We start from the raw sequence: 23,287 nt of genomic DNA, 5'->3' as shown, positions 1-23,287 counted from the left end.
TTTTAAAGAGTGCTACGTTTTTCATGGAATACCATGTAACGTACCACCAGATAAGCAGCTGTCAATGTATAGTAAAAAAAAAAGTGATTGATGAGAGTGTGAGACGTGCCAAAATAAATCAATGAATGACTGATTAGCTCCTATATTTTTGAATGGATGGAGGGCTTTTATGTCTCTGTCGACTCTCCCTCTCCACAAGAATCTCCAATCACGCTGAACTTATCAAGCGTGAAAAACCCTTTGAAAAGAGGGCTGAGACGGTCAGAAGAAAACAAGAAGGTCCTTTCTCTTTTTCCTGCTTGCAAAGCTCATTATTCCTCCCTTCTGTCTGAAAACTACCCTCCCCTCCTCTACCTTACCTAACTTTTTCAGTCCCTGCCTTACTTCACCACAACGCCACACTGTGTAAGTGACTACTGCAAGTTTTTCATCCACTATAGCTCCGCCCCCATTCTCTCACTGGCTCTTTTTATGCCCTCATTGCTGCCAAAGCTCACTCCTTTCCTCTCTCTCTCTCTCTTCCCCTCCCCTCGTTCTCTCGTCTTTTTTCTGGTTGCTCACATCAAAAAGCTCACAGCCAAAGAGTTTGCCTCTCCTCCTCACACAGACCGAGCTTTAAATATTCCCTGACACTTCTCTGAAGGACATTTTTACTCAAAAGGTACAGAAACTATTTTTATTTGTTGCATTGTTACCACTGAACATTTCTCTAAATTACCATTACCAACGTATTTCTTTTTGCCTGCATGTGTGTGTGTAGTGTTATTAGACTACAGCTGTACACGTGTTCTCTAGTCACTCCAGTGTGTGTATCAGGAAGCATGCTTGCCCTCATAGTTGTGGCTGCAGCGCATGTGTTCTTCATTCAGATTCAATTTTGTTTTTTATGCGTATTTGGCCCGAGCATACATATTTCCATTGTCATTACATCATTCTCCAAAGATCTTTCAATAGGACATTATCAATTTGACGTTAGTTTCACTTTTTTGGTTGATTTCTTATCTTTTTTTCATGTTGATATTCAGGATATAAGACGAATATGAAAGAGTGTAGAGAAATTGCATGAAATATCACAGCTAAAACTCATGTGACTTGTTGCCTTTCCCCTCATTTAGGCAACTTGAATGCCTTGAAACAAAACAGAGGATTAAGAGACAAGACAGAAGAGCAACAGATAAAAACAAGTGAATCACCGTCAGCTTTCACGCCACAGCTGGCTGGAGTTGAAGTTCCTGCACTTAATCTGGATATTCCAGTGGCAGACATGACTCAAAGCAACGGGGAGGACCCACAGAAGAGCCGTGGAGGTCTCCACCAGATGCGGGCCGGCATCCAGTCCCGCTCACGGCTGGCCAGGAAGAGAGTGGCGAGCATCACTAAAGATGACGTGAAAGGATTTTTCATAAGAAATGCCTTTGTTATCTTTACTGTAGCGGCAGTCATTATTGGTAAGTAAGATTAATTATCATAAAATCCTTCACGAGAACTTCTTCTCATTTTATTCGAATCATTGTGATGGTACTGGGGACCATAGGAACACACACCTCATCCTTCCTCTTTTTACACTTGTAAAACTGGAGATTTACTTACAACACCCCGATAATTCCTCAATCTGCCATGACCATCGCAGGAAGGAAGAATAAAAAAAATAGAAGCAAACTCACCGGATGAGATAATGGAGACCCCTCAGAAGAACTTAGCAGACTGGCACTTATCTGACCCCTGTAGCTGACCCTTGACCTATTGCCATTAACCTTTGAACCTTACGCAGTAGGACGTGAGCAAGGCCCACCCACAACCGTCACATCTGCAGCCGTGGTAGAATTACACCATGCCATAGTTGAGTCAGCCACCTGGGCCTGCTTGTGGATTTATGCTGGGGGGGCGGGTAGAAATTGGCTGCTGTGAGGACAGACGTCACTGATTAAAAAAAGAGGTTATTTGACTGGCTGAGTCAGCAGATAGAGAGTCAGAAAATGTGAGAGAATTCTTTCAATGGTCAGATTTGTTGTATATATGTGCGTTCCTTCTGGCTGGGCCAGTGCTTTAGATTTCATTCTCATGTGTTCCATGCATTTGTCTCAAGCTACTCTCTGTGCTGCCAGAGTGCCGCGTGTCCTGGTGCGTTTCGGGTGGCAGGGTTGGGTCAACTCACCCGGACTTGCTGCCCATATGTGTACATACATGTGTGGACTATTTCCATTTCTATTAAGTTCATGCTCACAGTTGCTTGATTTGTGTGTGCAGAAACCAAGTTATGTATGAAACTACAGTTTACATGCAGATAAGCATTTTGTTGACTGATAAGCAAATGTTGTGTTTACTACCTTTAATACCTGCCAGATGGTGTTGTTTGCAACATTTTCATGGGTACATTACATATTGTATTTTGCCACCCTCCGAGGGTATACAGATTAAAACTAGCAGTAATACTACTCGTACAATCTGACATTTACACCTGTTACGGATGTTCATCAATGGGCATTGCCCATATTCAAATAAAACGAATAAAATTAAGTAGCTGCCAACTAAATATTCAAGGCATTCATTAAATGTTTTAGAGTTGTGCAAGTACCACAATTGGTATAACAAACGGAGGAGGGCTGGACGCGCTGCATGGGTCCGGTGGCTTGTTATGGTAAGGTGCTCTTCATAGGAGTGGGGAACATCAAAATGTAGTTCCAGTTCCCTTTTTTTTTTTTTTTTCCTTTCCACAACTGATGTTTTTATTGAAACAGTGAGCAAACACTTAGGTTGCCCTTGTTGCACAACACGAATATTCCCAGCAGTGATGTCATTATCAGCTGCTTTTGGTCTTTGAGTAACGCCCACCTCTCTTGGCTTTGCTCTGGCATGTGGAAGTAAATTTCTTACTCCCATAAAGCTATAAATCATAATGTTAATCAGAAAGCGAACAATAACAACAACTACAACTGCAACAACAACAACAATAATAATGATGACAATAAACAGCACCATCATTATCTTGATCATAATCATAGTCATTTGCCCAGCTAACATGTCAAATCTTTGACAAGAACAGATGGTCTGGTCTTGCTGATGTAAAACATTTCTACCATTTCTAATCCGTTCTCCAGGTACAATACTGGGATTTTCCCTACGGTCTTATAAAATGACTGTGCGTGAGATGAAGTTCTTTGCCTTCCCTGGAGAGTTGCTGATGAGGATGCTTCAGATGCTGGTGCTGCCCCTGCTGGTCTCCAGTCTCATCTCAGGTAAATGCATCAAAATATAGGCCAAAGAAACTATAGCCCTCTTTAATTTAGTCAGTCAGCCTCCTTCAAATGTGTTCTTTTACTTCTGAACATTCAGACAGAGAAATATTTACATTTACTCATGGTAGTTGTTTGCCTGTTCTATCCTTTCTAGTCACTGCAAGAAGTTAATTCGAACGGTAATATTAATCACAACAACATCAGCTATTTTCAGTTCAAACATTTCCTAGAGATCTAAAATAAGCCTACACAGTTTAGACATTTCAGGTCTGTAGGACATTCATGTTTTTGTCTAAATTTATATCAAAGAACCTTGCTGCCAGACGACACACGAAATCACAATCAAGCCCTTCCATTTGTGACATCTTACACATGTGATCTCCAGTTGTGGGGATTGAAGGCAAGGAGCAGTGTCAGTTGATACACATGGAAAAAGTGTCTCCAATGTTTGACTGACTGTGTTTTCAAGGTTCATACCAGTGATTCCCAGGGCTTGACATTAACTAGCTGAGGTCTCTTTGAAGAAGTGAGTATAACGTTCACTTTTTCAGCCACAAAAGTAACTTGTCAGTGTAAATATGACAATAACATTTCATTTTGATTTCAAATGCACAATTCAAATGGTTGAAAGCTGCTGAGCTCAGCAACCTTCAGGCTGCTTCACTGTGTGCTTTTCATTCTGTAAATAGTTGCTAGTACTGCTAGCATGATATCAGAATTATCCAATACACTTATCTCTAGAGCTTATGTGAACAAGTCATCTGAAATACTGGTAGTAAAAATTGTGTTCTCTCAAATAATCGGGAGCACATGTCCCCATCAGCCATATGAAACCCACTCTTATTTTTTATTTGTGCTGTGTTGAACACATTGACCTCGAAGGTTTAAAACTAGCAAAATACGGCAACACCTGCTGAGCTTCACAAAAAGCTTCCTCTTTCCCCTGCCCAACTTTTTTTGTAAATTTTGCTTATCAAAAAAAAAATAAATGTGTGTGGGGGTGTCAGATTACAAATGATTCAGTGAGTGTGTGTCACATTTCTTTCGGTCAGCATTAAATTAAAGAAGTGTGTTGAGAAATCGACTGTATCTGTTCAATAGGGGGTTACACAGCTGCTAACACTTTTGAGGTGCTTAAGAACATTACCGTCTCTCATGTACAATCAAACACAGAGCTAACAGTACCTACAAGGGTACATATGGCACCCTTTCTTTCAAAGTTGCACCAATATTGTCCATCCATCCATCCATCCATCCATTTTCTACCGCTTATCCTGTTAAGAGTTGTGGGGGGGCTGGAGCCTATCCCAGCAGCCTTCAGGTGTGAGGCAGGGTTCACCCTGGACAGGTCACCAGTCCATCTCAGGGCCAACACATATAGACAGACAACCATTCACACTCACAGTCACACCTACAGTCAATTTAGAGTATCAATCAGCCTCGTCCCCTCTTGATGTCTTTGGACTGTGGGAGGAAGCTGGAGTACCAGAGAGAACCCAGACAGGAACAGGGAGAACATGGAGACTCACACAGAAAGATCCTGTGCCTCAGGGCACAAGGCTCAAACTCGTGAGGGCTGTGAGGTGACAGTGCTAACCACTGCACCACCGTGCTGATTCCAAAACTATTGTACTTTTGCAGTAACTTTGAGGGAACACTTTTCTGAAGTGTACTTATAAGCACAGAAATCTTATCGCATACTTCTATTTTGGGGTGTATACTTATCAACAAACTCAGATTTAGCTCGTCACAGATTTTCCTTTTCTCTATGGCTGGTACGGTGAAGTTGTAATGTTTCTCATTTTCATTCTTCTTGGTGCTGAAGCAACATCGGTGCTGTTGTTTTTATAGATAAAATTGTTTTGATTGCTGCAGTAGGATTATTCCTATTCTGCAGAATATCGACAGGTCAATCAATGCATTCTGAGTTGAATATTTGAGGAAAAAATTCAATTTTTTATCAGTTTGTCATTTAACTAAATAGTAGACTCCCTGAATGGAACATGATGAAAGACACGCATCATTTCTTTATTTATGATTTTTATTTTATGAGGGGTGCAATTGAAAAGCATTTCACTCACTTCATGAAAAAATTCCCTAAGCTCAGACAAGCAGATATTCCCTTGTGTTGATCCCTGGTAGTGCTCTGTGTTGTTGTGAGGCCAGACGTGTACCTCCTCACTGGCAGATCATCCAGCTGTTTGTTCAGCCAACATTGTCTGTTATTTTTGGACTCAGTGGTGGACAGAGTTAGATAAAGTCCTGAGAGAGAGAGAGAGAGAGAGAGAGAGAGAGAGAGAGACTTGCGATTTGGCTGTCAGAGCGCCAAGTCTCCATAACACAATCCACTTATGTTGTTATGATTTTGATGATGAAATCAAGAGAGGCCAGACATTATTGTGTTATAATTTCATGCACAATTCAGTTAGTAGATTGGATTACTTTAGGGTTTTAGCACAACTTTTTTGGGCCTGTGCACAAGAACACATATACATGACACTGAGGTTTTTACTCCTAATCTTGTTTTCAGTTCTGATCTAATTTTGTCCTGACTACTAATACGGCTCTCAAACTTATTCAGCAGAGGCAGCAAAGGCCTCTAGGTTTGTTATTTAGAAGAGAAGCTTCTTGTTTTGGAAGTTCGGCAGACATATGGAACATGTGATTTTCCAGAAACGCTGGTCATTAGAATTGTGACTGACAAATGTGGGCAGGTCATGATGTGACCATATTCCCAGTGATTGACAAGACAATGGTCCAGTCTGCTGCAGGGATGGCACAGATGTACGATAATAACCTGCTTTGTGCTGCAGCCTGGCGTAACAACAGCATTCTCTGACATCATGTCACATGACTGCAGCTACAACGTGTGGAGACCAACTAACAGGGCGGAGTGGAGTCACCAGGCACACAGCTGATATTGTGTATGTGTGTATGTGTGTATTTTGTCTTCAGATGCAAGGTCATTGATCAAAAACAGACATTAAGAAACATACTTTGTATAGTCTTCATTCCTTCTTTGTTTTTCATCCTCACATAAACTTCAAACTTGCTCGAGGTTGTTGGGTGATACATCATATCTCAATCTTATCTATATTGTATTTCTTTTACGTGTTTTTTTTTTTTTAGAGTAACATTGTCTTCTAATGCAGTTGCAGGCTATTCACAGCTCAGTTTCTTTAATCCTCACTAGATTACTGCGCAATAACAAATAAATAAGAAGGAGAAGAAGAATGAGTCATGACATGATGAACAAATCATCAGCAAAGCATTGGCGTGCTTTTGTGAATGATTATTAACTCATCAAATATTTGTAGTGTCCTGAGCTGTCAACAAATAAAGAGTTCATATCAAATATTCATGAGCAAATCATGAGTTAAACATTTTCCTTTACCTGAGATTTGTCGATGTACAAATCTTCGGTCTGAAACAACGAATGACAATGATAATAAGTCTGAAAATACAGTGTTTGCATTATGATTTGGTAAACTAAACCAGTCAAATAAACTGCAAGTGATTGCTGTTAAATAGAAACAGATGACCTAAACTGGTTATACCCTGCAGAAATGATAATTGTTAACTTAATGTGAGGATCTCCCAGGGGACCCAACGTTATAAGACTGATATGGACACATTATGAGTTGGTGGTTGAAACAGCAAGAATGCAGGGACACCAGAGCAAAGGACACTCTTCTGATTGCACATTGTGACTATCGCAGCACGCATGCAGACTCACACATTACAACTCACCGTCTTTAATGAATTTAGTCTTAAAATAAAACAGAAAAGGGCAGCTCAGTGCAGTGGTTAGCACTGTAGCCTCACAGCAAGAAGGTTCCAGGTTCACGGGATCTTTCTGTGTGGAGTCTGCATGTTCTCCCTGTTCCTGCGTGGGTTCTCTCTGGTACTCCAGCTTCCTCCCACAGTCCAGAGACATCAAGAGGGGATGAGGCTGATTGATACTCTAAATTGACCGTAGGTGTGACTGTGAGTGTGAATGGTTGTCTGTCTACATGTGTTGGTCCTGTGATGGACTGGTGACCTGTCCAGGGTGAACCCTGCCTCTCACTGGAGGGCAACTGGGATAGGCTCAAGCCCCCCCCCCCCCCCCCCCATGACCCTTAACGGGATAAGTGGTAGAAAATGGATGGTATAAAACAGAAGAAATAATTGATATTCAAACTGATTGACTTTTCTCAGATTATGAAATAGTTTAAAGTAATGATATGTTACATTCCAAAAAATATTTTTTTTCCCTTCTTTTTTTTTAATTTTTTTACATCTTATGTAACCAAGAAGTGAATCTAAGACTTGTTCCCTTTGGTCAAAGACAAACCTTCCTCTGATCTTACTCTTACAAACTTAAGTTGCATGTTAACGTGAGATTTTTAGGATTGCTTTGCTTGCCGTGCAACTTGAGAAGATATGTCAGCAGATAGCTCTTTCCTCCAAACATATCACTCCCTCACAGTTCAGTCTCTCTTTGAAATGGATGCATTCATTTAGAGGGACTTCCCTAAGATAAAGTTGGGTATTAGGAGTTCAAATGTGTTCTAGAGGGTGTGGAGCTAGGTGACGCAGTCTTGTGGGAGTGATACGGGAATCAAGGTTCAAGAGTCATGAAATTATGATGAAAGTGAGAAAGTGAGAGGAGATTCCACTCGCGTCCTCATCAACACGTGACCACTTTTATTTTTTGGTTTCTCTCTCTTTCTATTTCTCTCTTTCATGTGGACTCAAAATAACCACTCAACAGTTTTGCTGCCAAACCGGTGTCATCCTGTGGCATTCCATTCATTCATTATTTCACTTGAGTCTAGCACAAAGTATTTAATGAGAGGTAGTTTCATACCATGAAGGCATATAGCTGGTAAAAAGAGAGACAAGAGGTTGTTGGAGGGGAAGTTTGAAGGGCACGAGGCCAAGAGGAAGAGCATAACCAGGAGTGAAGGCAGGAGCAAATGCAAGGCCGGATGTTGGAGGTCATTGTGGTAAAAAGCTCAACAAATTTGGTGAAAACAGGAATGAAATAATGGAGCACCAAGGCTCTCCAACCAACCTCATTTCACTGAAACAAAAGTGAAAGTATTCATTCAGTAGCATGGTCTCTTGCTATTTAAATATAGTGAAGTAGTTGTTTTACATTTCAGATAAAATCATGAATGTATCAGTTATTTTGACACGATGCATTAAATGTAAAATTACTCAAGGAGTGTGCGACTGACTTTAATTGACCACTCCCCCTCATAACCTACAAGGTAAAAACAAAAAAAGTGAAGGCAATCTAATATAAAGAAATATATAAAGTATTTTAAAAGCTAAATATAAGCTTTTCTCCACATAAACCTGCACAAAAATAGTCAGCATGTTAAACGTTGTACTATATGTCTCGTGCTGTAACGGCTTAAAGCTGGCATACATTCTCCATTTACATGCATTTTCACAATTTCTTTGGCTGACTTAATAAGTTTATGAGTCCAGCAAAGTCACTTCAGGTAGATTTGTTATATTGACCTTTATAATGAAAATTGACAAGGCATATGATAATATAATAACATACAATTGACTTGAAAAGTATTCAAACTCCTATTTTGCACATGAAAATTGTTGCATTTGCATTGATTGACCCAGATGACTCACTTGAATCTAGATTTTACTTGCTGCTGTATTGTAACTGTTGTACAGCTCCAATTTGAAGCTCTTGTTTTTATTTGGCGCTATACCTGAAAATGATGAAAAGTGATTTTACTTTTGATGTAGCTTGGACAATTAAAACCACCAACCATCTCATTTGGGAAGCACCGATTGCCTTTTATTGTCCTGATTATAAAGACATGTGACACTGATTATATTTTCTGACTCTATACCTCCTGCACCTGAACGTCCCAAGTTTCACCCTGCCCCCCTTGAGTGGGCCTACTTTTGTGTTTGATGAACATTCCCCATATTGGAAAAGAAAGTCATTCTCCTTGCTCTCCTTCAATCTGGGTTCTTTCATTCTTTTCAAAGGATGGAATTGGTAAGACTGTGCTGTTGTTGCCTGGACAACAGGTCAGGGATCATTGTGTGTGTGCAGAACTGAGTCAACAAGTTTTCCCAGGGCTGTCAAAAAAGGAGTAGGAGGTGAAGTAGAAAAAAGGGAGGGGGTTGCAGCAATAAGATCAGAGTGCAAGAAAAAGAAACGAGGGGGACAAGTTGTGGGGGGATGGAGAAGGAGGAGAAGGAGGAGGAGCAGAGGAGAAGGACAAGGGGCACCCCGAAACCCTCAGGTAGTGATGGACGGGTGCTAGAGAATGGAGGAGAATTTGGGAGGGATGAGGAGGGGAGGAAAGGGATCAAAAGGAATTGTGTAAAAGGCTGCACAAGTTGAGACAAGAGGGGCCATCGTTAGGGCAGTATGTACAACCATGCGTACACACACACACACACACACACCCCCCCACACAAACACACACACACACACACACACACACACACATACACGCACACACTTGTATACACTGTGTCCAAGTGCCACATATGAAAGGAACACATAAATCTCCCATCACACAAAGCCTGCCTTGCCTTGTACAGCTCTGAATGAAGATAATAGTCATAATAGGACCTGACACTTTGAAAATACAACGCCACTGTCATGCCTTTTGAGGCAGCTTGTCTGTTCCCAAAATCCGGTCTAGTGAATGGCAGTATTTCTTTTCCCATTATCCCTACAAAGTCGGTTTAATGCTGTTAGCGCCGTGAGGGACAGTGGAGCCCCGAGGCTCGATGACTCCACCCGAATTCTCTCTGGCTTACATCAAAAATGTTCCTCTGAAATGGTTAATTTATTCTTGCCTGAGTGCCCTCATTGTCCAAAAGCACCGATCGGTTTTAAGCAGGCCAGTAAAATAAAAGTCCAGGCACATTTCTCTTCTTTTCTTTTTTTTTTTTTCTTGCAGCAACGTATGATGCAGTTTTTCCTGGAAAATTGTCTGATCATTCCTTGTAACTTTTCAGATACAAATATTCATAGCTGAGGTTCGACAGTTAATCTGTAACCGGCATCGTGGTTCAGAGCGTGAGTTCACAACAAATGTGAATGAAGGGTAGAGCGGCTTGTATTGTTGTATGATCAAATTCAAATAAAAAATAAAAAAAAAACAACTTGAATCATGCCAAATCACATGGGGGAGAAACTTTCATCACAACAAACCACAAACTACCTTGTAAATTTGGACGTTTTCAAAGAGCGTCTTGCTGCCATTGTAAATTAGAATATCAGTATTTCAACTGATTTTTCTGAATAAGATCCATCACCCAATGCTGAACAAGAGGTGTTGTGTTCGCAGCAGTTAAGGTCATAGTCAGATTATATTTCTTACTGCGCTTTGTTCTCATAGATAGTTAGACCGATTATCTGGATGGGTGTATTCCACCTGTAATTGCAGCAGCTTTTCCCAGGCTAACTCGACGGTTAGAGGGTTTCTGACACATGCATGCAGCGCTGAGGTCATGGGACAGCATAACTCGGGATGATAGGGGTGTTTTTTTTTTGCCAAATGCGGAAGCAAAGGTAACCACATGAATAGTTAATTATTAACTCCCCGACCACTGCGCTCTAGCTGAAGCATAACTTTACTCCCTCAAGGCATGTGCATTTGACTTTATTTGAGGCATTCTCTTAAACTTTGGAAAACAAACATGTACGATTTTTATAAAACTAGAAAGCACCAAGGAGGCTACGGGGATATGGAATATGAGTCAAGAATCATCTAAATGCATTCATACATTTTGAAATCAGGTCTTACAGAATACTTTTTCAGAGCCCGACTCATACCACCTCCAGGAGCTTAATAGTGTAACTAAAGACACTTGCCAAGTAGCGGAGCATGTCGGCATGCTCTCTGCTTTACTGGCTCAGCAAAGGTCAATTATTGTTGAACTGTCTTAGCGGTGACAGCTCTGGGATCCTTGAAGGGGATGAATGTTGGACGATGCGAGAGCTTGTCATATTTTATATATTAATAGATCATACAGTTCACAGTCTTTTATAATTACCTTTCTAATTAAATTATGAGGCATCAGTGTTTTTCAAAATATGCTCATGTCATCGACCATCAGCTACAGGTCGGGGATCTAGAATATGAAGATGATTTCTAGAAGTCTCTTAGTTTTTGAGACATCCTGCCAACACACAATCAAACATGAGCTTCTTGGCAGAGGTGATACTGAAATGAAGGAGTGAAATCATTCATGAATCAATTCATCAACCCACAATAAATTATAATGAGTTGATCTGGCAGCATGCAGCACGTATCGCTGCTATGCCATCTAAAGGAAATGTCAGGGACTGCAACTCATGCTCTGAGAATATCAGGTACTACCCACCTGTACGGAGGCTAAACCAGAAATTACTTTTACTACAGTTAAATCGACCTCATGCTATTTTCAGGTATGGCTGCCTTGGACAGTCGCGCGTCTGGAAAAATGGGTATTAGGGCTGTGATCTACTACACAACCACTACCATCATCGCCGTGATCATCGGGATCGTCATGGTGCTCATCATTCACCCTGGAAAAGGATCAAAGGATGAGTTTACAAAGCAGCAAAAGATCGAGCAGATCAGCCCGGTTGATGCCTTCCTGGATCTCATCAGGTACCAGCACACACTCATTATACTGAATTAGTGAAAAATAGATCCCACAGATGCTGATAAACACACATAAAGTGTATCAAACTGCATAGAGACATTTTGAAAGTGCAATTTTTTTTATGGTGTATTCAACAAATTTTAATTTCAAATACTTTCAAGTAGTTCATGAGGTCTAAACGTACATCAACTTGTCAGTGAGAAAATGTTATTATTTTGCAGAAATATGTTCCCGCCTAACCTTGTGGAGGCTTGTACCAAACAGGTAAATCTTCCTTATTGTTCACTCTCTGTTTTTTTTGTCCTATCTTCTTGTTCTTGTTGTTTTTTCCCTCTTTTTTTCTTATTTGTCCCTTTTTTGTTAAACTTTTTGGGTTAGGGTTATATATATATATATATATATATATATATATATATATATATATATATATATATATATATATATATATATATATATAAAATATATATATATGTATATATATATGTGTATATATATAAATATACACATATATATGTATATATATATGTATGTATATATGTATATGTATATGTATATGTATATGTATATATATATATATATATATATATATATATATATATGTGTATAATTGGTTTGTCACTTTCCATGCAATTTTTGTGGAAATAGTATTATAAGGACAAGATTCCTTGCGTATTACCGACACTGATTCAATAAAACATTTTCTTCAGTAATGCAACTCTGCAGGGAAAACACATATTACATCTTCTACAGGAAATTAAGCCATAACGGAAAGGTTAGATGAGGCTGGCAAGAATGTTTTGGATTAGGAAATTATTAAAAACTGAAGCCAAAGCACAGGACAGAGTGAACTTTGGTGCAAGTGATGGTGCTGGAATGAAAGCCAGGACATTACCTCATCATAAGTTTGTGAATTATAGGAGCACCAAATTTCCCTTTCGGTTACTAGCATGCCATTTCCCTACAGCTGGAAAGTCAAACTTTCAAGATCATTTGACTGTGAATATCTCTCTAAATTGTCATTGCAAGACATGAAATAGGTGCTTCATTCTGGACCAGAATGGATCAATTGATTGACACCGCTGTAGCTACCTTTTTTCACTGTTTAACATGCTGTTGTTGTTGTTTTTTCTTTCACAAATACAGTTCAAGACGCAATACGTCAAGAAAGTGGTCCATGTGCAGATGACGGTGAATGAAACAATATTCACACTCAACGGTAGCCAGGATCTTACACAGGAGATGATGATCCCGATGCCGGGGTCAGTGAATGGAATCAATGCTCTGGGCCTGGTGGTGTTCTCCATTGGCTTCGGTCTGATCATCGGGAACATGAGGGAACAGGGGCAGCCTCTGAAAGATTTCTTTGACTGTCTGAGTGAAGCCATCATGAGGCTGGTTGCCATCATCATGTGGTAAGTACAAGAAGGGAAAGCTGTTTTGGTTGATGATACTGAATTGGTTAGTTCACAATAACACCTACGGATTCTCAGGTATGCCCCTATTGGTATCCTGTTCCTGTGTGCTGGTAAAATTCTGGAGATGGATGACATCAAAACTATGGGCGGCCAACTGGGGATGTACGTCGTGACAGTCATCTGCGGCTTGTTCATCCACGCCATCTTTGTCCTGCCTACACTGTTCTTCGTCATCACCAGGAAGAACCCCTTCGTCTTCATTGCAGGGCTGCTGCAGGCGCTTGTCACAGCTCTTGGAACATCATCAAGGTATGTGACTGCAGTACATGTTAAAAGTTTAGATTGTGACAAGAATGCTAGCACACTGCAATGCTGTAATCCTGCCCTAGAAATGTGGGGACAATTTGGCACTTTAATGCAGATTTAATTCAAGGAAAATGTTTATGCTGCATGCCCTCCAATGACCAGCTGACCGCTAGTTAACTTAGCACAATCGATGGTAGTGGATGGGAAGTGGCAAACATTTCCAAAAGGTTGGTGTGTTCCTTTGAAAATATACAGATAAACTTAAGTAAAGTGTATTTTTCCAAAAATTCTGAAGTCTGTATTCATGTTTCATTCTTTTTCTTACCATCCACCCTCTCCCTCTCATATCCCTCAGCTCTGCTACTTTGCCGATTACTTTCAAATGCCTCGAGGAGAATAACAAGGTGGACAAGCGTGTGACCCGTTTTGTGCTCCCTGTGGGTGCCACCATAAACATGGATGGCACCGCCTTGTATGAAGCTGTGGCAGCCATCTTTATTGCTCAGGTTAATGATTATGACCTAAACTTCGGACAGATTCTCACGATCAGGTATGCCATCCGCAGCGCAGATGATGATTCTGTTCAGTCAAACATTTTCATAACAGCATCTGTTTTACTGTAACACCTTTTTTTCCTCCTTGCTACTTAAATGGACCTAAATGAGCTCCATAAACATTTCGATCTCTTTCAGCTGTTACACTTTTATTTGGATGAACAGGAGAATATTTTACATTTGTCTTTCATTAAAGCAGGTACACTAAGAGGTATCAGGAAACCACAGCTCCCAGCATTATGTTTTTCCAGGCACCAGCTCAGCTATTTGGAATAGTTGAGAGTAGCATTTCAGCCAAGTCAATGACTTCTCAGTGTTGTAACTGAGAGATTCTGTGAGGTCAAGTTGCACTGTAATTAATTAAAAAAAAATTTTTTAGACAAATACAATATCTGCTCTCTATTTTTTGTTTTCTACCAGTATAACAGCCACAGCAGCCAGCATTGGAGCAGCTGGAATCCCTCAAGCCGGGCTGGTTACCATGATAATAGTGCTATCGTCTGCAGGTCTCCCCACTGATGACGTCTCACTCATCGTTGCAGTTGATTGGTTCTTGTAAGTTTTTTTTTTTTTTTAACCTTTTGTGTGTTCTGGACTCTTAAGTTGACTCGAAACGGACCCCTGTTTTGAAGAGATATCCACAAAACTTTCACAATAATATAAAGACAAGAAAAGTGATCTTCAAATACTATATAAATTCACTGACAAGGAGAAATGTGTTTGGAGTCTGTTTTGTTTTTTTTTGCAAATGTGCCATGTTTTTTCTTGGTTTGAGTAATTTTTTGATGATTTTTAAAAAAATGTCTAACTTGTTACATTTTAAGGGGTTAAAATATCAAACTGATGGTATGTTGTTGATTAAATGATGGTTTCTCGAAACACTCCCACCACATTCCATGTCCTTCAATCCATCTGGTTTTTATTTAGTCAGCATCAAAGCCCACTTCCTCCCCATCTACTTGCTGCATTTTCAATTCTTTGAAGACTGCCTGCATTAATTAAAACCATGTTTACATTCTTATGAATGTCTTCATATATTTGTGCACATATTCATTAAAACATGAGTTTAATCATCAGTTATTGCAAATGTTATGCAGTCTTTTATTATGTAATCATGTGTGCCCTTTTTGTTGTCTTCTTTGTCCTCTGCTTCACCGAAGAGACCGATTGCGCACCACCACCAATGTCCTCGGGGACTCCCTCGGTGCAGGTATAGTTGAACACCTGTCTCGCCATGAGTTGCAGAATAAAGACCCAGAAGTGGGCAATTCAGTGGTGGAGGAGGCAGACAAGAAGCCTTACCAACTCATCGGCCAGGAGAACGAGTATGAGAACGAGAGGCCTGCTGACAGCGAGACCAAAATGTAGAAGGAAGATTTTTCCCAAGGATGCGTCTGTTATTATGGAAACACATTGCTGTATTTTGAACAGATTTATGTCCAAGCTTCTATTTTTTTCAGTAATATCAAATATTCCCTCTCACAAAAATTGGGAGTTCATGGAAGTTTAGATAGAGTCAATTTGGGTATTCCAGACACAAGAAAGACATAATCCACAGTTGCATTGTTATTCAAAGGATTTGTGCAAAGATGCTAATGGGCTTCATGTTTCTGCTGTATCCTTGTTTTGCCATTCAGAGCAAACTATTCCGAAGACACATGCACACCATATGGTCACCTTAAAATAATTGCAGTCACAGGGTCATTTTTTGACATTCTTTTTTCCCCTGAAACAACTCCTTATGATGTTTTTTCTACAGTTTTCGTGATTTCTGGAAAATTTGAAAAAAAAAAAGACTTTGGCGATTATTTTAAGAAGCCAACAATATTGAACATCTCTTATAACTGTGATGACAAATCTCACCCACTAGAGGTCAGTATTGCTGTGAGTCATAGTACTGCAACACTTTACAGACCAAAATTGTTTTCTTGCTTTACAGTCGTCATCTTTTATACTTGTCCTCATGGTATTGTATGTAAAAAAGACAATGACATGGTAGTGAAAACCTGTGATGTGTTGGTGAATATCATACATCCACATTGTGACCAGGGAGAAAGGGCTACCTAATTACACATTTCTGTACAGACAGTGGCTTTATTTTCTATTACTTTGGGGATTTTGTAAAGAATAAACTTAATTATGTCACGGTAACATATTGATGATTTTGTCCTTTAACTATCCAAAACACTAAGCTATTATCCAAACCAGTGTGATACTTTCCAAACCAGTGTCCAAATCATTCAGTAAAAATGATGTATCACAGCCATTTATTCCCAAAGAAATTGCCAAATCATACAATTATACTTGTATTGTTTTAAGAGAAAGATTGTAATTGATTTTATTTTCTGTAAACAGTCACAATCTTTGTTCAGCAGTAATACTCAGTCAAGCGCTTACATGGAGCGGAATCGCTTACATGGCCATGGAACTCAAAATAATGTTGATGAACGGTCACCCATCAGTTTGCAATAACTGCTGTCATCTCAACCAGTTTATGATTTTCAAAATGAGCTGGATCCAAGTAAATGTTACTTGTTCTCTGCTACTGCTCTTGTTTCATATGGAGGTATGTTGTGCTGTACAGGATTTCACTTCATACCCCAGCATTTATCTAGTTAGCCTGAATTTGTAGCTGCTGTTTTGTATTTGAACAAATCCATCACATATAACAACATTTACATAGATGCTGCTTTGTATAGAAGATTTCTCTGAATATAGTATGTGTGGATAGAGACATGTAGATGATGCTAAGAACATTAATTGTAGATTTAAACTACAGAATGATGTATGAGGATTCTTTTTGTAAATACCATGCCATACCAATCTAACTGTCCTGTCAAACTAACATAATTTTTTTTTCACGACTGACAAACTGGCTGATTTTAACCACCAAATGTTTTGCTTTACAAACTTGACAAAATGGAATAGTAAATTTGTTTACAGTTGCTGGGGTTGTTTCTGATGTGTCAACTCATTGATTTACACACACACACACACACACACACACACACACACACACACACACACACACACGCACACATGCACATACACACACGCACATGCACACACACTTTGTAGTTTTATCTTGCATGACTTTTTTTAATAAAAAGAAATTTATAAAATAAGAGTTTGTGTATCAATGCTTATCTGAAATGCTGTTCATCAGAAATAGAGATGACTTTTTACGATGATAATATAATTTCAGAGTCTGGCTAAAGCAGTATGTTAGGATAATGAACAAATAGAAGGGCAAAGTGTGTGTACGAGGCTATATCGCAGCTAGGCGCACTGGCCTTTTTCTCCACCAACCCAAACAGTTCCATCTGGAGCTGGTACATCCAATCAGTAATCTTTATTCTTAGTTCATCCTTCTTATGGCTATTCCTACCTCGCTCTCGCAACATTTCACTTTACCTTTGGCGCTGACCTGCCCCGTATTCTGGACTAAAACATGTCCTGACTGGTAGAGAAAGAGGCAGGGAACAATGCTGCAGACATTCACAATTTGTTCCAATTCCTACTGAGCACCACAAGACACACGGAACAGAGTAACTCTGAGCACCCACAGTATTCCATCCATCCATCCATCCATTGTCTTCCGCTTATTCCTACATTAAGGGTTGCGGGGGGCCTGGAGCCTATCCCAGCGTCAACGGGCGAGAGGCGGGGTTCACCCTGGACAGGTCGCCAGTCCATCGCAGGGCCAACATACAAAGACAAACAACCATTCACACTCACAGCCACACCTACAGTCAATTTAGAGTATCAATCAGCCTCGTCCCCTCTTGATGTCTTTGGACTGTGGGAGGAAGCTGGAGTACCAGGAGAGAACCCACACAGGCACAGGGAGAACATGGAGACTCCACACAGAAAGATCCTGTGCCCAAGCCGGGACTCGAACCCAGAACCTTCTTGCTGTGAGGCGACAGTGCTGACCACTGCACCACCGTGCAACCCCCACAATAATCCAATGTTTTAAATTCCAAATTTGACTACACATTCATTACTGATGATTCTTTCATATAAGCTTCCAGCCAGTGCAACTGTACCAAATGACATTCATCGTAACACATTTATTCCAATTTTTAGTATTCTGCACCATCTTTGCTTTTTGTGCTGTTGCAATCTAGTCCTTTCGTCAGACAATTGTTCTGCACATACTAGTTTCAAATGTTGTTTTACCTTTATCCAGCCTGTTGGCCCTGTTTTAGTTGCATATTCATTATGTTAAAGTACAAACCAAGTGGTGGAAAAGCTGGAGACAAATTCCATACATATGTGCTAATACCTGGAATATAACGCTACATACATCAGATGACACCTTAAAATATTTTGCCTCTTGAACATAGACTGTAAATGGGCCCTGGAGTGTCTTAGTGTCTGAGAAAAATAACAACAATGTTAATATGACTACTACTACTACTACTACTACAACTATGACTACTACTACAAAATAATAATAATGATAATCATAATAATAATGATAATAATAGTGATTTTCATTCATAGATGCCTTCCAGAGAACCCGAGAACAAAAAAAACAACAAAAAAACAAGATTATAGGTACTCTAAGTATGTATGTCCTATAAATTAAGTTAAATTACTATATGTCCTATTCAAACTTGGGATATTTATGTCTATATGTATCTCTCTCTCTGTAACGCTATGTATATAATATATGTATAATATATATATGTATATAATATATGTATAATATATATATATATATAATAAGTACTTGTAACTAACTTATTTTATTTTAAGATATATTATTCAAAAGCAAACTTTTATTATTTCTTACAGTTATTCCTTCTTTGTAATTCATTTAAAAAATGTTAAAATTACAAATAAATGTTATTGTTCATTTATAGATTATTTGAAGTGAATGCTAGAATAGACAAATTTATAGATTTCAAGTGATCAAAAACATATGTATTTGTGGTGCTGCTGAGGATTTGTTTGTTCATGGAAAATTTATTTTACTGTCTTTGGATTTTTATGCAAAGCCAGATATTACAGCTGCCAGTAAACTGTCCCAAAAAATTAGAAAAAAAGATAACGTTGAAGAAGCTAAAATTGTCTTAAAGCTCTCTCTAGCGGCGCAAATCTGAAACGTTACATGGCATTTTGTTTGGCGCCGATGGAGGGAGTCACTCCGGAGATCTTTGGTCAGTCAGACGGCAGAACTTCCGGTCGGCATTTTGTTCTACGAGAGGAGAGCCTCTTGATGATCGCAACAATCGTCATATTTCTCATTTATTGTCGAAATTGACTGCACTCATTGTTTATGTCAGCACAGACCAGCTGAAACTCCGAAGAACGAATGTTTCCCTACGAATGTACGTTGAAATATTTATCCTTGAGTGACGGAAGAAGAACGAATCAGTCCAACCCGGATTATTGTTGATAGCTACCAAGCTAGCTCGCCAGCTAGCTGGCAAGCCAATCGAGTTCCTTCTGGAGGAGCTGCGAGAGAAGAAAGGGGGAGCTAGAGATACGGACACAAACCAAGCTAAAACATTCCCCTCCCATTGGGCGCAACACCCGGAGGTAAATATAATCGCCTATCTGTATTCTGCAAACTTTTATAATTGATATTAAAAACAATAACATTGATAATTGCCCTGTTGCAAGACCACATACAGCATTCTTAATCGTTGACCGGGAGGTAACGGAAGCTAGCGAACTAGCCAGCCAAGCTAGCTAGGTGTGTTTTTGCTCTGGCTAGGCGCACGGCCTCAACTGGATGTCATTTGTCGACACCGAGGATCGGGCCGTTCCTTCGGAGTTGAAATCTGTGCTGATACATGTTATACATGAAACGTTGTTCAGTCAAACTCATCGGCTTTTTATGGGCTCAATGAAATTTGGCTAACATCCATTAACCCCGAAGAGCGCTTCCTCGTAATATTACAATCGCCTTCCTTTTATTTGATTTGGTAGCAGCCTCAGATGCTAACTAACAACAGTTTGAGCTAGTTAGCGTAACTAGCTAGCTGTTAAAACACGACTATTGTTGATAGTGAACGTAAGGCAGCTAGCGTAAGGGGGCTTAGCTGCTATCTTGTGTGGTAACACTAACGTTAGCTTCGCAGTTAGCTTTGAAGACCCTGGTAGTCAACTTCTTGGTAGTGTGCTGTTGATGGTTTGGATTGGAAGGAGCGGACAGCAGCTGACATTTTTACAAATTAATATTACCCGTTAATTCGTTTGTAATAACAAATTTACTGGCGAGGAGTATTATTTCGGTGTTGTTTGGCTGCTCTGTGTGTGTTTTGGTCTGCTGGAGCCATAGGTAGTGCTAATGTTAGTTTTGCTTGCAGTCCTGTTTTGAAATGTTTTGACTGAGTACAGGCTGTGTAGTGGTTGTTAATCAGCTATAGTTACTTAACTGCAGTAAGTTAGTGAGCCTGTAAATACTGCTTGTAAGCATTTCTACACATTTTTGCTTTTTTTTAGTTGCTGCAGAATACAGTTTGCCTTCCCTCTGCAGTTCAACTTGCATGCAGAAAGCGCACAGAGGCTGTTCGCTACTAGAGGATGCAGCCCCCCACTACTGCCGCCACCATCACAGTGCATCTGTTCCTTTGTGCTGCCTCCTGCCTGTCAGTCTCACAGCTGTCAGCTTAGCCTCTATGAACAGAAAAGACTGAACAGGCCGATGTTACAGCTAGCTATGCAATGTTTACAACTTCTACCAATCACTGTGATTTACAGTAATAATCATGGTGTGCTCAAGCTTAGCTTACTTTCTATTTATGTTGGTGATTTGCTTGGATTGAGGTTTTGGAGGAACTTCATGCTGACATTTACTTATTGTTTATCAGTGTCTGGCTGAAGTTGCTGGAAATGTTGCATTACATTCTATTAGTTTAAAAGTGGAGTTTGTATTAACTAGCAGGGTTTAAAGCATTTTAACATCACTGGCACGGTCGTTGCAATTATTAAGTGCATTTTTCATTCAGAAAAAGGGCTATTGTGACGCTTGTCTGGTATTGTTAGCAGACATTTTAATTTTCCCAAAGAGTTATGATATGCATATTATTTTTCAGTAAGTCTGATGCAGTGCCATGTTCTATTTCAACAGACTGTAGGAGTACGACTTTTATCTGAAATGTCAGTGAGTCCACCCAAGACTGCACAGGATTCTTCAAAAAGGTATTTGTGCAAGAAGGCAAGATATATGAAAATGTTTGAAATATTATTTGCACAATTCAGAACATTGACCTTTCATTATTTGTGTTGTTATTGATAATGAAATCTGACAAAAGGTAATTAACATTTTTATGGGTTTACAGACGGTTCAAACCTGTGTGAGTTATATCTGAATCAGAAACAGAATCAGAATAGCTTTATTGTCACCTGTAATAAGTAGGGGTGGGTATCGATTCAGATTTTCCAGATTGATTTGATTCAATATGACAAGGTCCCAATTCGATTCGATTTAACATTCGATCCGACATTGATTCAGTCAGAGATATCAGTTAAAATAATCCTGTAAATTTAACAAGTAACCTTTTGGTCTGGTACATTATTAAAAAATATGTTTATGTTAAGAATTAAACCCAAGAATTACTTTCTTTCAAACATGCATACATGTATGGGATTGTCACTTAAGTTAATTGTTTGCGTGTTGGCAAAACATTGCGTGGCTCCAGAGTTTTAATGAGACTTCGGAAACCATCGTTTTCAACGATACTGTATTGTCGTCAGTCCTTGCATATAAAAATTGCAACTGTCTCGGTTATTTTCTTTGCCCGTTGAGAGTTTGTTGGTAATTTGGGCGCCAATACCTGCTCTAGGCTGGTTTGTTTGAGCTGTGCTGACTGTGTTTCTGGGTGATGTCTTGTCAAATGGTTGCGAAGATTCGTCGTGTTGCCACTGTATTTTACCTTCCTGTTGCATATTACTTGTTTTTTGTCCAAATTATCGTTTTCTTCCAACTTGTTGAATCCGAAATACATCCAAACATCAGTTTTTACCATTAACATCAGCGGTGCCTTGAGAGATGGACTCGTTTCTGCTATGTTTGCTTGACTCCTGGCAGTAACATCTCACAAGATCTTGTTCAGTGGAAAGCAGCGCTGTACACTGATCACGTGAGACTAACAGGGTTGATACTTCATGCTGCTTCCCCGCATGTCCAGTGAAGAAAAAAAATACCCAAGTTAAAAGATCGATCTTTGGATTTTATGAATCGATTATGAAACATTTAAAGGAAGATCGATTAAAATTGATTCTATTGATTTTTTTTTTAAACCCAGCCCTAGTAATAAGGCAGAATGTCTACTACAATATAATGTACAAAGAAAATTAAGATTGAGTCCTGTATTGCCCTTGTACAGCTTGTTGTAGCACCCCTTGTCATCCCTAAACAGTGGGTTGAATTCTGACTGTTGGTTGGCTGTCATGCATATTCTTTTACCCTATGTTATATTGCCTAACTTGAGAGGTCAAGGCCATGAAAAACAGATGTTATTAAGACAAAGTAAGAGTAACAAAACATAGATTTATTATTGCTGCTGATATGAAATGGGAATGCAAATAATGCGCGTGCGCACACACACACACACACACACACAAAATGTGACTGTACTGATTGAACAAACCAAAATGTCACTTCTACTGTTGTTTTATGAGGGGATCAGACTATTCAGTTGTTTTTTTTGTATGCTTGAGAAACTGGACTTTTAGTTGACTGCACAAGGGACTAGATAATGTCCTTTGGTTGGATCTGCTTGCTTGAATTGCTATCTAGGTTTCATTTCATAGCCTTTGACATAACAGATTGTTTCCCAGGTATTAATCACATGTATTTTCAAAAAGTTTTTTTATTTTCAGAGCAAATTCCCCCACATTATTAAAACATCTTCATTTATTTTGTGTTTTAGCCATTGTAGAATTGCATATACACATGAGGGTGAACCCTCCTGTCAATGTTTATGAAATGACAGTAAGACCTGGTTTATAGTTTTCCACTGCATCTACTCAGACTCCACAGTGTAACCTCATGATGTGTCCTACACCGCAGGCCAGCATTACAACTTTGGTGGCGTCATTGAGTTGTGCTGCAATTACGTTGCTGAAATGCAAGTTGGTGGCTTCCATGCCACCGTGTTCCTCAAAAATGACAGTTGAAATGGAG

General features: G+C 39.5%; 2 protein-coding genes across 5 annotated transcripts in view; both read left to right on the top strand.

Moving 5' to 3' along the window:
• Positions 1-386: 386 nt before the first annotated feature.
• Positions 387-17,225, top strand: LOC147259975 (excitatory amino acid transporter 1-like). 2 transcript variants are annotated; one of them, XM_086206273.1, is made up of 11 exons: positions 387-405; positions 571-661; positions 1,116-1,448; positions 3,099-3,236; positions 11,668-11,872; positions 12,089-12,131; positions 13,011-13,279; positions 13,358-13,591; positions 13,944-14,138; positions 14,563-14,697; positions 15,303-17,225. In XM_086206273.1, the coding sequence occupies exons 3-11, from the start codon at positions 1,265-1,267 to the stop codon at positions 15,508-15,510; spliced, it is 1,611 nt and encodes a 536-aa protein (XP_086062399.1). In that variant the 5' UTR covers positions 387-405; positions 571-661; positions 1,116-1,264; the 3' UTR covers positions 15,511-17,225. The 2 variants fall into 2 exon arrangements, with proteins under 2 accessions (XP_086062399.1, XP_086062398.1); XM_086206272.1 differs by lacking the exon at positions 387-405 and having other exon boundaries at positions 537-661.
• A 2,072-nt stretch (positions 17,226-19,297) lies between these two features.
• nipbla (NIPBL cohesin loading factor a) overlaps positions 19,298-23,287 on the top strand; it is a 29,950-nt gene continuing 25,960 nt past the window's right edge. For 2 of the 3 annotated variants that reach the window (XM_086206269.1, XM_086206268.1), the window contains exons 1-2: positions 19,298-19,692; positions 21,230-21,300. The gene's annotated coding sequence lies outside the window, so the exon portion shown is untranslated. The remainder of the gene's footprint in view (positions 19,693-21,229; positions 21,301-23,287) is intronic. The other variant, XM_086206270.1, reaches the window with a different exon arrangement.

This window comes from Aulostomus chinensis, chromosome 6, assembly GCF_037954235.1.
Source record: "Aulostomus chinensis isolate RoL2024-O1b breed Wild chromosome 6, RoL_Achi_v1.0, whole genome shotgun sequence".
NCBI classification, from domain to species: domain Eukaryota; kingdom Metazoa; phylum Chordata; class Actinopteri; order Syngnathiformes; family Aulostomidae; genus Aulostomus; species Aulostomus chinensis.
This window is presented reverse-complemented; position numbering and strand designations above follow the sequence as displayed.